Below are 16600 nucleotides of genomic sequence, written 5' to 3' on the forward strand. Positions count from 1 at the left end.
CCTGGAAGAGGAAGGGGTCAGTAGTGATTTTAACGGAATTTTCCAGTAGTTCTTGGGAGGTTTTTTAAAAATAATCACAAATACCTATTAATCATCCAGAACCATACAAACATCATCTTTCTGACAGCGTTCACATATCTACCTACATTATTCCTTGAGGAAGCCAAACCATAAGCTTTATGCCAATTTAAGGAATTTATTTTATCTGTCCCTGTCTATGGCAGGTCTGAAACGGCTATTCGTAGAAAGGCCTGCTTGCAAGGGTGCCCCTTGGCTGGCATTTGGGAACTTAGACTTGGGAGTGTTCTCACATTCCCAGAACTGAGGCTTACTGTCTGTAATATGGTCCAACCTGCTTTCCTTCTGGCAGTCCAGAATTTTAGAATACAGCAGGAGGCAGAGGGTGCCTATGTGACCAGTGCCCAGCACAGACCCCTGGCACAGAGTCCCTGATGAGTTCCCCTGACAGGACAGCATTTCACACTCATGGTCACAGCTCACAGCTGGAGGGACGAAGTGTGTGCTAGGTGAGTCCATGGGGAGGGGCTCTTGGACGCCTAGCCTGGTTCCTGTGGGCTGCGCCCCTGGCACCACTTCCCTCTGCTGACTCTGTATCCTTCAGTTCAGTTCAGTCGCTCAGTTGTGTCCAACTCTTTGTGACCCCATGGATTGCAGCACGCCAGGCCTCCCTGTCCATCACCAACTACCGGAGTTTACTCAAACTCATGTCCATTGAGTCAGTGATGCCATCCAACCATTTCATCCTCTGTCGTCCCCTTCTCCTTCCACTTTCAATCTTTCCCAGCATCAGGGTCTTTTAATAAGGAGTCAGTTCTCTGCATCAGGTGGCCAAAGTATTGGAGTTTCAGCTTCAACATCAGTCCTTCAGTCGAACTAAATGATAGTTCTCATTTAACCTTTAGAGTAAACCTTCCAGGTAGACACTATTATCTCATTATTTGTAAAAGAGGAACCTGAGGTTCAGACAGGTTACGTATCCTGCATATGCTCATAAAGTAACAGAGAGAGTCAACTTAAGCCTGAATATCTATTACATCTTTTGAACTGTGGTGTTGGAGAAGACTCTTGAGAGTCCCTTGGACTGCAAGGAGATCCAACCGGTCCATTCTGAAGGAGATCAGCCCTGGGATTTCTTTGGAAGGAATGATGCTAAAGCTGAAACTCCAGTACTTTGGCCACCTCATGCGAAGAGTTGACTCATTGGAAAAGACTCTGATGCTGGGAGGGATTGGGGGCAGGAGGAGAAGGGGACGACAGAGGATGAGATGGCTGGATGGCATCACTGACTCGATGGACGTGAGTCTGAGTGAACTCCGGGAGTTGGTGATGGACAGGGAGGCCTGGCGTGCTGCGATTCATGGGGTCGCAAAGAGTCGGACATGACTGAGCGACTGAACTGAACTGATCTATTACATCCCACGCCATCATCAAATTATAAAGATCGCTTCCGTGGCCACCATGGATTCATAATAAAGCCCACGTTCCCCCTTTCTGCACCTTTATGGAATCAATCGGATGTGTGCTTTCTGCCCTTCTCCTATACTTGTTCTCATTCTGTGTCTGTCTTACCAAACAAGCAGTGATAAGTTGCTGATTATTCCTTTTCTCAAACTTAAGAAAGAAAATACACTGAATACTACAGTACTATACCTCATGCAAAATAAAAACAGTTGCATCCAAAACCTAGCTGTCAGGTGTTGTGCTGAGATTCATCAGTTTGATACAGTGATGTAAGTGCTACTGGCTCTTGTTTAACACGAGTTATTTTAGTCTGTGCTACTTCCTTAATGTCAGAAATGAAATCTCTATTCCTTTCTCAGCAAAACTCATTTAAGCACTGATCTGACAGGAAGAAATGCTCCTTCTCTGCCAGACAGAGGTATGTATGTGATGGAAAAACGTCCAGGCTTAATCAAAAAGGGAGAAGTGTGACTCACCTAAACTACGAGACTCAGCAAGCTAGACCTGGCCTTTCGGATGACTGTAAGGAGATCCAACCAGTCCATCCTAAAGGAAATCAGTCCTGGGTATTCACTGGAAGGACGGATGTTGAAGCTGAAACTCCAATATTTTGGCCACATGATGCAAAGAGCTGACTAATTTGAAAAGACCCTGATGTTGGGAAAGATTGAGGGCAGGAGGAGAAGGGGGCGACAGAGGATGAGATGGTTGGATGGCACCACCAACTCAATGGACATGAGTCTGGGTAAACTCCAGGAGTTGGTGATGGACAGTGAGGCCTGGTGTGCTGCAGTTCATGGGGTTGTAAAGAGTCGGACACGAGTGAGCGACCGAACTGAACTGAACTGAAGGGAATACTAAGGATCAATCCTAAAACTTAGCACACAAACCTCCAGCTTTCTACATAAGACAGAGACCTATTTCTTATCTTATATTAATAAGATCATGTGTACAGTGCTTAAGAAAATGCTGTCCCTGATGACTATGTAAAAAGATGGATATATCTTGGAAATGTCATTTATACCTTAAATTCTTAAGACTAAATTTCTGAAAGCTAAGAACATAATATAGGAAAGTTTAATTAATTTTTAAAATTATATTTATTGAATTTGACCTTAAAAATGTGATAATTAAAAAAAAATCTGTGTTTTAGAGGGTTCTTATTTGAAATTTATGTATCACTTCCATAAGATATTGTGATATCTGTTAATAGTTCAAAGACTATTTTAGGCATATGATATTCAAGTATCCACTGGTTTGAAAAAAGCCAGGAAAAAAGCTTAAAGAAGAACTACATTGTTCTATATAGAATCCAGAAAAATGGCAGTGGCATAAAGATTATATTTACTAACTGCCTATTATGTGCCCAACAGATTAGATGCTAAGGAGGTACAAAGAAAATGGAAAAGACAGTATCAAATAAGAATACTGCCATCCATAGTCAACAGTCCCCCTTAGAGCCTCTTACTTAAATAGCTTTTCAATCTGAACTTATCAGTAACTATGGTGAGCACGCGTCTTCCAGGCAATGAACATGGCTGGAGTTTACCTTTTTAGTCACGCAGATCACTAACACGGGCACCGTGCTCCCACGCACCAGGCACGCACAGCAGCTCCCTGAGTTCTCACAACATCCCCTGAGCACGTGTGGCAACCACCACGGCTCAGTGATGAGGAAGCGGAAGCAGAGAGGTGGGGCAAGGCAAGGCAACGGTTGAGCATCTCTGAAATGAGCAGAGATGCTCATTTCACAGCCACGCCACCTGCTCTTTGGAGCACAGAGCAACAGGAAGAAAAGAAAGGATGACTTTCTTTTATCAACACAGGGCTTTTCACTAGCTCTGGCCCCTTTGCTTGCAACTCAAACTCTGTGAGCAACAAATCAGAGTATCTGCTGACTCTGCACTGGCTGGGCAACGTCAGGGTGGAAAGTGCAGCGTCCCAGCAATAAGCGTGCCCAGGAAGTGAAGGGAAAAGACGCGACGGCTGGGCAGCCCGGCAGATGCGGAAGCCACCAGAACCTGCCGCGGTCGCTAGTTCCCCTCTGCCTTCTAAGGTGTGCTGCGGGTCAGCTCCTCCCCAGCTTCTGGAGGCTATTTTCTACGTTAAGAAAGGAAAGCTACATGCAGAAAGAGCTAAAAAAATTGTCAACAGAAACTGTAGTCCTGCCTTTGGCTGTAAGGATTGAATGCCTACAGTCCTACAGGGTTTTCCCCGTAAAGCATGAAAGCCAAGTCCCTACCCATAACAGATGTTTAAAAGGTGAGGTGTGTCTCTGACCTGCCCTGATGACATTACTGGGTTACTCCATAAGTGTTTATCTCTATGACTTTCTAAATATATATATATGTACACTTGATCTACATTAATAAGATAAAAACACCAAAAGATTTCATGTTAAAAGGGACCACATCCAAGAGTCCTTTTCATAAGGTTTCCGAAGTTTCTGCTGCTGCTGCTGCTAAGTCGCTTCAGTCGTGTCTGACTGTGCGACCCCAGAGACAGCAGCCCACCAGGCTCCGCCGTCCCTGGGATTTGCCAGGCAAGAGTACTGGAGTGGGTTGCCATTGCCTTCTCCTCCGAAGTTGACATGGCATTTAAGATAAAAACACATCTATTAAATGTAAACTAGTCAGAGCTGTCCTTTAATTAAAAGTATGACCACTTGAAAGGCCACTTTAAAATATAAAGGATGAAAAATGAATCTGCTGAGTGTGGGATCCTTTACCCTTTTAAGGGTGCATGTCCTGCCCAACTCCTCAACTTGTCTGTGAGTTCCCCAAAGCAGGGAGGTTTGTACGTTTACTATTTGCATAATAAACAGTTTATAAACACACAGTAACACAATGACTCGGGGACATCATGGCGCTAGTAAGAGAAGGTTACATATCTTCGAGAAGTGCAAGTCCCAGGGCTCTTGATGGAAAGGTCCCCTGTGGTTTAACACCGGCCTGAGGATTGATGTCTTCTACTTTTGAAGGTAAACGTTTGCGGGAAAGCAGCTTACTGCAAACTGAGTGAGTTCTACAGGCATTCTGGGAGTGAGAAGCACTCTACAGGGTCTGCAGCAGCCGCGGGGACCAGCGCTAGCCTTCCCTTCCATCATCACGCGTGCTGCATGCCCTCCATGGGACCAGCACGTCAGACGCTGGGGGTACGAGTGAGCAGAGACCAGCCCTGCCCACGGTCCTCTGCCGGGCTATGCAATGCCAAGGGATGCCGCAGCATCCATGCGAGGCCAGCAGGGGGCGTTCCCAGGGGTGTGCCCTGGTGCGCTGCTGTGCCCACAAGAGGGTGAGAGACGGGCAGACACACTGCCGCCAAGACCCCCATCTCAGCCCCCGGGGTGGGCGGGCAGCGCCTGGGCAGCTGACGCCCTTGGGATGCCTCATCTTTTCATGAGGGCTGCAATGGAAACCTGCCTGAGAAACTGGCCCAGAGCAGGGTTTTTTTTTTTTTTCCACTTTTCTTTTTCCTTCTGCTAAACTCTTGGAACCCGCTGTGTAAAGGAAATCTCACAGTGAAGCTAAAAACAGATAAAAGGATTTTTTTCTCCCCCTCACAACTTGTGGGAGCTACTGACAAGGGTCCCTGGAATCTGGAAGCACCTGAAAAGTAGAGTTTCAGAAACGCTGACCCACAATGCCTACATGAAAGGCTGATATGACATTTTGCAGAGTCCAGCAGAGAGCTTTCTAATTTACACTAAGGGAGGGTTGAGGAGGTCTTCGTAGAGCGGGTGACCTCTGCACAGGGCCGTTCACGACGAGGAGGAAATTAGCCTGGCCTGGAAGAGGCGTGGACATTCCAAGCGGATGGAAGAACGTATCGAGGCCCGTGGACTCGGAGAACCACGTGTCACCGTGGCTGGCACATGGACAGCTCTTACATACCCACCAGAGCTGGAGCTCCAGAAGGTCTCTGGGGCCAGCCAAAACAAGTCAGAACTTTTTGCTGAGGATGTGGGGAGATATGGAAGAAGTTTACAGACAGGGGATCTCTGATGGTGTCAGGCTGGTGACAGAGAGATGAGTTACTGTTATACAAGTTACTGGTGCTTAAAGCAGAGAACGCAAAGAACACGCTCTTCTGGGACTGCAGAGGATGAGCCAGGAGCCATACCGGGCATAGCACGAGGGAGCCCCCCAGACCAACCTCAGGATGGTTTCACTGGTACAGCAGTTCTCAAAAGGAATCACGTAGCCGACTTCATGACCAATGTTAACATCCATCTCGTCTGCCACGCGGAGGGCGAGCTGGACCGCCGTGGGCTTGTGGACCTGCGTGCACACCACGCCCCCGTGCCGGTAGTGGATGGAAAGGCAGTACTCAGCACACCACTGCGGAACCTTCAGCGGGACAAATGAGACAGGGTCAGCCCCACGAGCACAACGACAAAGCCCAAGGGCTCGCTCAGATGTGATTTTTCTTTCCACCAGTGGGCTGCGTGACATCGCGTGAAGCTGAACAACCTGTATTTACGCCTCGAATTATTATTAGAAAATAAAGTTAGGAATAAACATCAGTTAGCACGGACTATGAAAGTGAGACCCTCAGATGAAAACAGGAAGATTAAAAAAAATAAAAGGCAAAGTAAAAAAAAAATTTTAACCTCAGCTTTTATGAAAAGACTAATATATTTAAGATTATTATTTTCTTTCTGGTTAAAAGAAAGTACCATCAAAGATACGGCTTCTGGTACCAACTCTTATGCTTTAAGCAATGTAAATATTAAATATCATTTAGATGAAAAATAGTCGTTCAAAATTACAACATTTACATTTAACTCTAAATGATCATAACAAAATAACCAGATAAGCCTACTTTAACTTTCCCTGGCAATAAAAGTTAAAATACACTGGCATTTATCAACTAAATATGATGAGAAATGAGCTCAGTGAGATAACCAACCAATCTTTTCAGATTTAGAAAGAGTCAGTTACAAGATGGCCAAGTTATTTCTTTTCAAATCCTTGTACTGAAATGTATAATAGTTCAATTAATTCTATCAAGTTTATCTGTGTAAGATTATAGTAGAAAGTACTAATTCATTTGTATGTGCAATCTTTTTAAAAATTTTCTTCTACGTATTACAAATTTAGAACAGTATACATACACATGAATCTATCTCTCACACACACACACACGTGTGCGCAGCCATCTTAGGGCACTGTCAGTAAGTTACACTTTGTTACATGTATTTTTAAAATAAACCATTCTGAGTGCTTTTTAATAGATTCAAAGTATTTAAGAGTTTTGACATTTTTAATTATCTTCAGATCTGCTATTTACCGGGGCTTCCCTGGTGGCTCAGAGGGTAAAGCGTCTGCCTCCAATGTGGATACCTGGGTTCGATCCCTGGGTCGGGAACATCCCCTGGAGAAGGAAAAGGCAACCCACTCTGGTACTCTTGCCTGGAAAATCCCATGGACGGAGAAGCCTGGTAGGCTACAGTCCATAGGGTCGCAAACAGTCGGACAAGACTGAGCGACTTCACTTGGTATTTACTAGACCCACTTGAGATTCCTAGATTTTACTACTCACTATAACTTGAAAAATAAACATGACTTACCAGAAATCAAGTAACTGCAAAATGAACACCTGCTGTAACCTGCAGATTCCTGATGACTGAAAGTATAAATGCAGTTCCTCTATTTTAAGACAGGTGTCAGCCTTGTCAACAGGCTGAAAACTAATCAGCAATCATTTACTCAATAGCAGCTTTGTCTGACTCTGTGACTGTATAGTCCATGGGATTCTCCAGGCCAGGATACCGAAGTGGGTAGCCTCTCCCTTCTCCAGGGGATCTTTCCAACCCAGGGATCAAACCCAGGTCTCCCACATTGCAGGTGGATTTTTAACCAGCTGGGCCATCAGGGAAGCCCAAGAATACTGGAATGGGTAGCATATCCCTTCTCCAGCGGATCTTCCCAACCCAGGAATTGAACCCGGGTCTCCTGCATTGCAGGTGGATTCTTAACCAACTGAGCTACATCAGATCAGAACGGTTCACTCGTGTCCGACTCTTTGTGACCCCATGAATTGCAGCACGCCAGGCCTCCCTGTCCATCACCAACTCCCGGAATTCACTGAGACTCACGTCCATTGAGTCAGTGATGCCATCCAGCCATCTCATCCTCTGTCATCCCCTTCTCCTCTTGCCCCCAATCACTCCCAGCATCAGAGTCTTTTCCAATGAGTCAACTCTTCGCATGAGGTGGCCAAAGTACTGGAGTTTCAGCTTTAGCATCATTCCTTCCAAAGAAATCCCAGGGCTGATCTCCTTCAGAATGGACTGGTTGGATCTCCTTGCAGTCCAAGGGACTCTCAAGAGTCTTCTCCAACACCACACTTCAAAAGCATCAATTCTTCGGCACTCAGCCTTCTTCACAGTCCTACTCTCACATCTATACATGAGCACAGGAAAAACCATAGCCTTGACTAGACGGATCTTTGTTGGCAAAGTAATGTCTCTGCTTTTGAATATGCTATCTTGGTTGGTCATAACTTTCCTTCCAAGGAGTAAGCGTCTTTTAATTTCATGGCTGCAGTCACCATCTGTAGTGATTTTGGAGCCCAGAAAAATAAAGGCTGACACTGTTTCCACTGTTTCCCCATCTATTTCCCATGAAGTGGTGGGACCGGATGCCATGATCTTCGTTTTCTGAATGTTGAGCTTTAAGCCAACTTTTTCACTCTCCACTTTCCCTTTCATCAAGAGGCTTTTGAGTTCCTCTTCACTTTCTGCCATAAGGGTGGTGTCATCTGCATGTCTGAAGTTATCGATATTTCTCCCGGCAATCTTGATTCCAGCTTGTGTTTCTTCCAGTCCAGCGTTTCTCATGATGTACTCTGCACATAAGTTAAATAAACAGTGTGACAATATACAGCCTTGACGAACTCCTTTTCCTATTTGGAACCAGTCTGTTGTTCCATGTCCAGTTCTAACTGTTGCTTCCTGACCTGCATACAGATTTCTCAAGAGGCAGGTCAGGTGGTCTGGTATTCCCATCTCTTTCAGAATTTTCCACAGTTTATTGTGATCCACACAGTCAAAGGCTTTGGCATAGTCAATAAAGCAGAAATAGATGTTTTTCTGGAACTCTCTTGCTTTTTCGATGATCCAGCGGATGTTGGCAATTTGATCTCTGGTTCCTCTGCCTTTTCTAAAACCAGCTTGAACATCAGGAAGTTCACGGTTCACATATTGCTGAAGCCTGGCTTGGAGAATTTTGAGCATTACTTTACTAGAGTGTGAGATGAGTGCAATTGTGCGGTAGTTTGAGCATTCTTTGGCATTGCCTTTCTTTGGGATTGGAATGAAAACTGACCTTTTCCAGTCCTGTGGCCACTGCTGAGTTTTCCAAATTTGCTGGCATATTGAGTGCAGAGGGCATCAGAGGGCAAACACACTGAAACCATACTCACAGAAAAGTAGTCAATCTAATCACACTAGGACCACAGCCTTGTCTAACTGAGCTACATGGGAAGCCCTTATTCCATGAAAGATGAGACATTTAACACACTACCCTCAGCAGAGCTGGAATCAAGGCACACCACAGGAATGGACAAGGCACTCAAGTGGACTGAAGTCAGGAGTTCTAGACTTGACCTGCCACTAGCTTTTGATTTGTAAATATCGATTTTACAAGCTTCCACTCCCTTTCCTGTAAAATGGGGTAAATGGTGAGAGTCACCCCTCGAAGTCTGAGCTCCTGTGCCATTTTCTGCACAGGGCTGGCGGTGATTTCCAGTTACTCCTATACACAAATTCTGCAAGATTAGACTACGACAGGATGCCTGCAATGCCGTAAACATCATACAGGCCTGGCAGTGCAATAAATATAAACCATCCGACGGTCCTCACTGTCCTTTATGCCTCCCCCACAGTAGAGCAAATTGTTTCACCTATGAGGCCAAGAATGTCATTCAGAAATGGGACAGCTCTTCTAAGTATCGGTTAAAATAACCAGCAGAAAGACTGGACACACTCGTGTTGGGCTAACTGTAGGGACTACTCTGCTGACACAGCCAAGCTGAGTTTGAGCACAAGTTACAACTAACTGCAGAGCTCCTCCCTGGGCAGCTCTGGCTGCACTCCATGTACCGCCCCCTTCGGCAACGGTCACACACGGATGACAGCAGTGATGCAAACACAAACTGAGAGGGTCGTCTCTCAACAAAGAGGAGACGCACGAAATCGCCTCTCCTGGTTATTACAGCTTCCGAGCTTCGGCACACCTTCCGAGTCACTCTAGGCAAGCAAAGGTGCCCTGTGAAGTTTGGGGCCTTGGCTGAAAGAAATGACGGTTTGGCAAGTGCTGGAAGTGTGAACATTTCATAACCTCGGGGATTTCAGGCACTGGGATTTCAGCTTCACTGGCACTCCTGCATTCTCGGCACTCATAACAAACAGCACACCATGCCGTGCCCTGATTCTGAATCTCCTTCAGGAGTGACGGCTTCTTTGCCCCAAGAGTCCCTCCCCTCCTCACCGGTAACGTGTGTGCCTGTCGGAGACTTCGCGTTGCTCTCCAGTTTCTCTTTGGAAGACATCCCCCCACTTCCCTCTGGCATCTAGAACATACTTTAGTTCTTGGCGAAAGTTGCGCAACTTTACAACCATCTGAGTAAACAAGGTAGGAAGCTGTTTTTTATAACTGAAAAAAAAAAAAAAACCCCAAACAACCTATTTACAAATTTCCCTGGGAGTTCTGGCAATAGACATCACTCATATTTATGTATGTGGTCTAGAATTTGTCCCTCCTAGAAACCAGGACTTCAAATATTTCCATTCTGAACTCACCTAACGATTTTTTCACATTCTCTTGATCCAGTTAATTTTTTTTAATCTTTGGTGTGGCATGCGGGATCTTCCTCTCCCGACCAAGGATTAAATCTGTGCCCCCTTCAGTGGAGGCATGGAGTCTTAACCACTGGACGACCAGGGAAGCCCCCTCAACCTAGCTTTAAAGGCATTTTCTAGACTGTGTGATGAAGGCCCACGTGTTGAAGCCCGCCTCGACCCGCTCTGGGTGCACAGTCAAGGTTGGAGTGGAACCGGCTCTTGGCTCGTATCCCCTCCCTGCAACCAAGTCACCGGGACCCCGGCCAGTCGGCCACTACAAGAGCAGGTAAGAGGAGTCCTCCGAGGCCCCAGAGTCTAATCTAGATCAAGGCTTCACCGTCTTGGCTTCATAACTGGAGTCCTACATGTTGCACCAATTCGGAAAATGAAGAAGCCAAGACTCTCCATCCCCCACCCCAGGCGACAGGCACGAGGCTGGGCTGCTGGGCTCTGGGAAGCGGCGGCCAGTGTTCTAGCTGGGCTGATCCAGATCCGAACCAGGAGGACAGCCGCCCGAGTCACGCTGGTGCGGCGCCTCCTGCCCCTCCAGCCACGACGAGAGACTGTGCCCCTCCTCTGGCGGACACATGAGTAAAGGACATGGGACAAAAGGGATCCAGGAGCCCCAGCACTACTACAATTAAACCCATTCTAGTCCTAAGGCCCCAGGCCCTGCTTTAGTGCCTCTGGTCTGCCTCGGGTGGCCAGTCCCTCTTCTGGGCCACCCAGGGTACAGCTGTGCTGAGGTCCCAGTCGCTCACTTTCACTTAAGCACCAGAGTCACGGAACCCAAAGTCGAAAGGAACCGTGCTATCGTTGTTCAGTCGCTAAGTCGTCTCCCGACTCTTTGTGACCCTGTGGACTGTAGCCCGCCAGACGCCTCTGTCCGTGGAATTCTCCAGGCAAGAATACTGCAGTGGGTTGCCATTTCCTCCTCCAGGGGGATCTTCGCGACTCAGGGGTCAAACCCGTGACTCCTGCATTGCAGGCACCACTGAGCCCCCTGGGAAGCCTGAAAGGAATTTTAAGGACCAGCAATTCACCCCAAGGCATGAATCGCTACAACAACATTCCTGCAAGCTGCATAACCTGCCCACATGAACCAGGAGGTCAGAACACACTCCTGAGAGAGGGTTCCCTTCTGGAATAAATGTCACACATCCCTGGATACCATAATCTGTACACATCTTGAGTGAACACAGGTAGACTCTGCCAGCAGAAAACGGGGGTAAGTTACAGATGTTAAAAGGTGAAGTTGTTCAAAGTGAACATGTTCTGTAGCATCCAGCTTCTTAATTTAGGCTAAATTTCAGGTATGTCCCGCTTATTCAGCTCACTAACCCATCCATGTCATGGGAAATTTCAGGACAAGTAAAATAAGACAGCTCCAAAAATATTTCATTCTCTTTTAGGCTTTTTCATAAACTTGCTCCAAAAAAAGGTAATAAGAAAAGCTCTCTAAACGCATGAAACATTGTCCTCTTTTCCAGAGGGCAGTCACCAAATAGCCTTCCATCCCACCTGCACCGCGGAGAGATGGAATTTTTAAGATCCCGCAGAACACCCGTGGTCCTCTTTGAAAGGCTTGGCGCTAAAGTCAGACTTTTCTTTGAAAGGTTTAAAATGCTAAGAAAAAGAAAATAGTCTTGGAAGCTCTTTTAAAAAAAATAACCAAGTTGTTTCCATAACTAAGAAGACAACCGATGCTTTCATTATTAAATTGGTTTAGAAGAGCACTACTCATTTGAGTACTACTTTTGATTTCTCCCACTCTGAAGATACATACTGCCTTCACACTTAACAGAAACAAGCATCATTTATTAAAATGATCAAGAAGTTAAAGATGACAAGAGAAACCACTGCTAGGTATTAACATATTACAGGATAACAATTCTTGCCCTTTAAAAACACACATTCTGTGCTCACTTCGGCAGCACATATACTAAAATTGGAACGATACAGAGAAGATTAGCATGGCCCCTGCGCAAGGATGACACGCAAATTCGTGAAGCGTTCCATATTTTTCTATGTTCTTTGTGTGTTAGCATTAAATTCTTCATTTGGACACTTTGCCAACAACCACAATTTAAACAAGAGAATTGAGAGACGTATCTTTGCCTCCAGTGGAGTAGAGTATGAGCCGATAAAATCCTTGCCCTTCTCTTGTAACTGAAAGCAGTTTAAGGGACTTCCAGGGAAATAGGAAGTGCCACCTGAAGACGTTTAGATACTGTGTGTGATGAAAATGATTAGTGAGGGTGGATACTAATAACGATGCGTCAGCCAACTGAATTCAAACTAAAGGGAAGGGCCAAGTTCTGTTGTTTGATAAATTTTAACCCTTTGTAAAAACCTTTTCCTGTTCGACATCAACTCATTTTTATGTAAACATTGGAATAAAGCTTATCTATGAATACAAAAAAAAAAGAAAAAAAAATAAAAACACACATTCTAAAAGAAAACTCAAGTATATATTAAATTTTCTTTTAAACGATCGTGTAGGTTAGCAGTTCTGAAACTAAATTTTGAGTATTATAAGAATGAACAAGCAATTGTGAATAATGAGTGCTCAGTTTCTCACAGTCAGAGAAGGAAGTTACAAATACAGAAACGGAAAAGACTGAGATGAGCGCTGGACGGCTGAACTGGAATCAGAAGCATCAGCAGGAACCCATGGCTTTTAAGAAGAGAGAGACAGAAATACAGATAAAATGGAAGTATGGAAAGGGAAAGAAATGCAGAGAAGAGAAACAGAAAGAGAGAAATCGAAAGAGCTAGAGAGACAGAAGGAGAAACAGCTTCGGAGCTAGAAAGACACAGAGGTGTGAGCACACACCCCTCGCACGTTAATTTCCTCACTCTGCTCATGGAGTGGGCCTGAGAGCAATGATAAGCCAACAGCATCCCACTTCTGACACATCTTGGGCTTCCCTTCTGGCTCAGCTGGTAAAGAATCTGCCTGCAATGTGGGAGACCTGGGTTCAAAAGATCCCCTGGAGAAGGGAAAGACTACCTACTCCAGTATTCTGGCTGGAGAATTCCATGGACTGTACAGTCCATGGCATCGCAAAGAGACACGACTGAGTGACTTTCAATTCACTTCACTCCACTCGATTTTTTAATATAATTCTCGACTAAAAGGAACCATCAGGGCTCTTTGGGGAAAATGGCTTTTTCTAACACTGGAACAAGGAACATACTAGATGAGCCTGTGACGCCTTCTTGGGCTGGAAAGCAGAGACATGCTCAGAGAATGATGTCAAAAGGACACAGAAGTCATCCTGAAGGAACATGGGCCACATTAGGAATCGTTTGAGCAACAAAATAAATGGGCTTCGTAATGAACTATCACCCACAGAATAAGAACTCACGAGTCCACACTGACATAAATAAATGAATAAACAAATAATGAAGGCGAAAAAGCTCAGTTTTACAGAAGAACCCCAAACGTTAAATGTAGGTGGAATCTTGGAATTAGAAAAATCACCGTTTGGTTACTACCACTAAGAATCATGCCAGGATGCTGAAATTGGTAGGTGGATGTGTGATGAGAAGCAGACTGCACACGGTCTCCAAATATCTCCCCATATATTTTAAATGATAGGGGGGAAAACCATAATTTTACAAAAGACATCAGGACAGTCACCACCTCGTAAGTTACCCGATTTAACATCACTAGGCATGGGAAAACTCTTCTGTCTGCTGCTATGAGGTCCTGAGGAAGACACACAGCACTTCTGTGCTCCTCCCGCCACAAATGCAGAACTGGAGCCTAACCCGAAGGAAACACCAGACAGATCCGAACTGAGGGGTGTTGTGCAAAACACCTATTTCCTTGTACTTCACAGAAACGTCGTGGTTGCGAAGGTCAAGGATGGACTGAGAAGCTGCTTCAGATCCAAGGTGATGAAGGACAAAGGACAAGGAGGTGCAGCGTAACCGAGGTTGGATTCTGAGCCAGAATTTTTTTTTTTTAATTAAAAAGATCCTTAGTGGAAAAACTGATGAACTTTTAATGTTACAAGTTAGATTTGGTAATTATATCGTGGCTAGCCCTGTTTTTAGTAGGTACTGCTGAAGTATTTGGAAGTAAAGGGTATGACATTGTCAACTTACTCTTAAAAGGCTCAGAATAAAAACGTGTGTGTGTATGGAGAGAGAGAACAATAAAGCAAATCTGGTAAAATGTTAACTTTGGTGGGATCTGAGGGAACTATATGTGGAAAAATCTTTGTACTATGTTGCAACTTTGCATAAGTCTAAAATTATTGCAAAATCAAAACTCTAAATCATTTTTTAACTTGCCACTTGTCCACAGAAACCAGGAAAATTACACTCCTTCAGTGTTAATCATTAACTTCTGGGACACACTGAAATCATTCATTGCAGCTACAACTCATCATAACAAAGGGAAAATCATACATAATACACGTTTGATATTGGCAGTCACAAACTAAATTAAAGGGGGGAAAAAAACCACGTATGATTCATTTCACCTCTCTTCAAGCTCCATTTAGAACAAGGAAGGCTCAGAGGTAGTAAAACCTTGAAACAGCAAAGTGTAAAGAGTACTTAGAATGCCAAGACAGTCATGTGACATTCACTAGACAAATGATCACATCCCTCTGGGCCAGAGTTTCATCATCTGGAAAATGAAGGGGCTCTATCAGATTACTTCTGCGGTCTACTCTAATTGGTACATCATGAAAATCTGTAAATTCATTTCATAATAAAAATATTTATCGCTTGCTTTACAAAATATAGATCTCACTCAAACCTCGAGTTCAAACATAACAACAAGGAACTGGCCAATAAGTTGTCACTAGGTTTCCACGCTAATTGTTTCCTCCTCTTTCCTCCATCCCAGGCAAGAATACTGGAGCGGGTTGCCTTTTCCTCCTCTGGAGGATCTTCCTGGCCCAGGGATTGAACGTGTGTCTCCTGCATTGGCAGGCGGATTCTTTACCACTGAGCCACCAGGGAAGCCCTCTGTTATTTCTCAGAGTTTGGAAAACAAAGATTTCCTTGTGTTTTTAACTTTCTGTAGCTTGACCAACGTCACCAACAAGCATATCCGTGCATTCTGAGTATCAGACTGCTAGACCCGTAAACAACGGCAGTTAATTCCAAAACTTACCGTGGGCCAGTAACATCTTTTAAAATACAATATGCACAACAGAATACTTTTTTTTTACAACAAAATAATTCGCATAGATTCTTCTACTAAAGAAAGTTCAGTGGTACAATAAACACGATTGATATCCATGTAAGTATTAACTTTTATTCAGCCGGCTTTCATAAAGGAAATCAGGTTAAGTAACTTATCTGATAAACCTGAATTGCTAAGGTTCCTTTCTGTTCTGTTTTTCAGTTTAGACAATATCATTCTTACAGGAGGACACTGTGCTGTGATGCTGTCATTATTTCAGGACTGAAATAGCACAACATACAAAGCCAACCATTTTTTTGCAGGGGCTACTCACCTGAGAGCTCTTGCCACACTTAGCGTCTCCCGAAACGATCACAATTTGACTTTGAAGCAGCTTCTCCATAAAGGAGTATTTTTCCTTCCATATTGGAAGGTCTTCTCTTTCTTTCAGAAGTTTATAGTAACGTGATGAATACGGCAAGCCATCGAAAGGGTTAAGTTCCAAGTCCTCACACGCCAGAATTCCCTCCTCATCCCCGTCACTGGAATCCAGGGACTCGGGGAAATAGCGTTTTTCGGAGGAAGAGTTAGGACATTCCAGGGCTGCTGCTTCCATCTTGTCCAAGGGAGCTTAAGCCGCCGGCATTCTCCCACAACAACCCACTGCAAACAGAGCTGTCTCCGCACACAAACTCAGACGTTCCAGCCTGCGGGACTGCAGGCCAAGGCCCGAGCCAGCTGAATTCCCCTGGTCTGCATCTGTGCTCTGCTGCGTCGGCTGCTGTGCTCCGGCGCTCTCCTGTGCATTCAGTGATGGTCGATAAAGCTGGACGCAAACTAAACAAGAAGGAAAGTCAGGTACACAGACACACGAGACGCTCAAAAGAAAGAGCGACAGGCATTCCAAAACAAAAGCCCGATTTCTTCTGTTAACGGGTTACTCTCTGGCATTTCTGCTGCCTGTTTAAAAGGCCAGGAATAATACAGGCTCGCTCTTCGGGTCTGGTTGGTTGCCGTTTCTCCCTGGCCAGTTTAAGCACGAGCCCACCCGGGACCTGGTTCTCTCTGCTGACCCCTGTCCCAGGTCCCCGCATCTTGATTGACAGCGGAATCGGGAGCAA

The 16600-nt window shown here is 45.0% G+C and overlaps 1 protein-coding gene and 1 non-coding gene across 2 annotated transcripts in view; one reads left to right on the forward strand and one right to left on the reverse strand.

Annotated features, from left to right (window-relative positions):
• DHX32 (DEAH-box helicase 32 (putative)) overlaps window positions 1-16600 on the reverse strand; it is a 54329-nt gene that overhangs the window by 19516 nt on the left and 18213 nt on the right. Inside the window, exons 2-3 of the mRNA XM_061403988.1 lie at window positions 15814-16316; window positions 5638-5831 (exon numbers count right to left, since the gene is read on the reverse strand). Of these exons, the coding sequence (XP_061259972.1) occupies window positions 5638-5831; window positions 15814-16095 (476 nt within the window). The 5' untranslated portion in view covers window positions 16096-16316. The remainder of the gene's footprint in view (window positions 1-5637; window positions 5832-15813; window positions 16317-16600) is intronic.
• Window positions 12249-12355, forward strand: LOC133239680 (U6 spliceosomal RNA). Its single transcript, XR_009733930.1, has one exon. It is a non-coding gene; the product is annotated as a U6 spliceosomal RNA (small nuclear RNA).

The sequence above is a fragment of the Bos javanicus genome, chromosome 26 (assembly GCF_032452875.1).
Source record: "Bos javanicus breed banteng chromosome 26, ARS-OSU_banteng_1.0, whole genome shotgun sequence".
Taxonomy (NCBI): domain Eukaryota; kingdom Metazoa; phylum Chordata; class Mammalia; order Artiodactyla; family Bovidae; genus Bos; species Bos javanicus.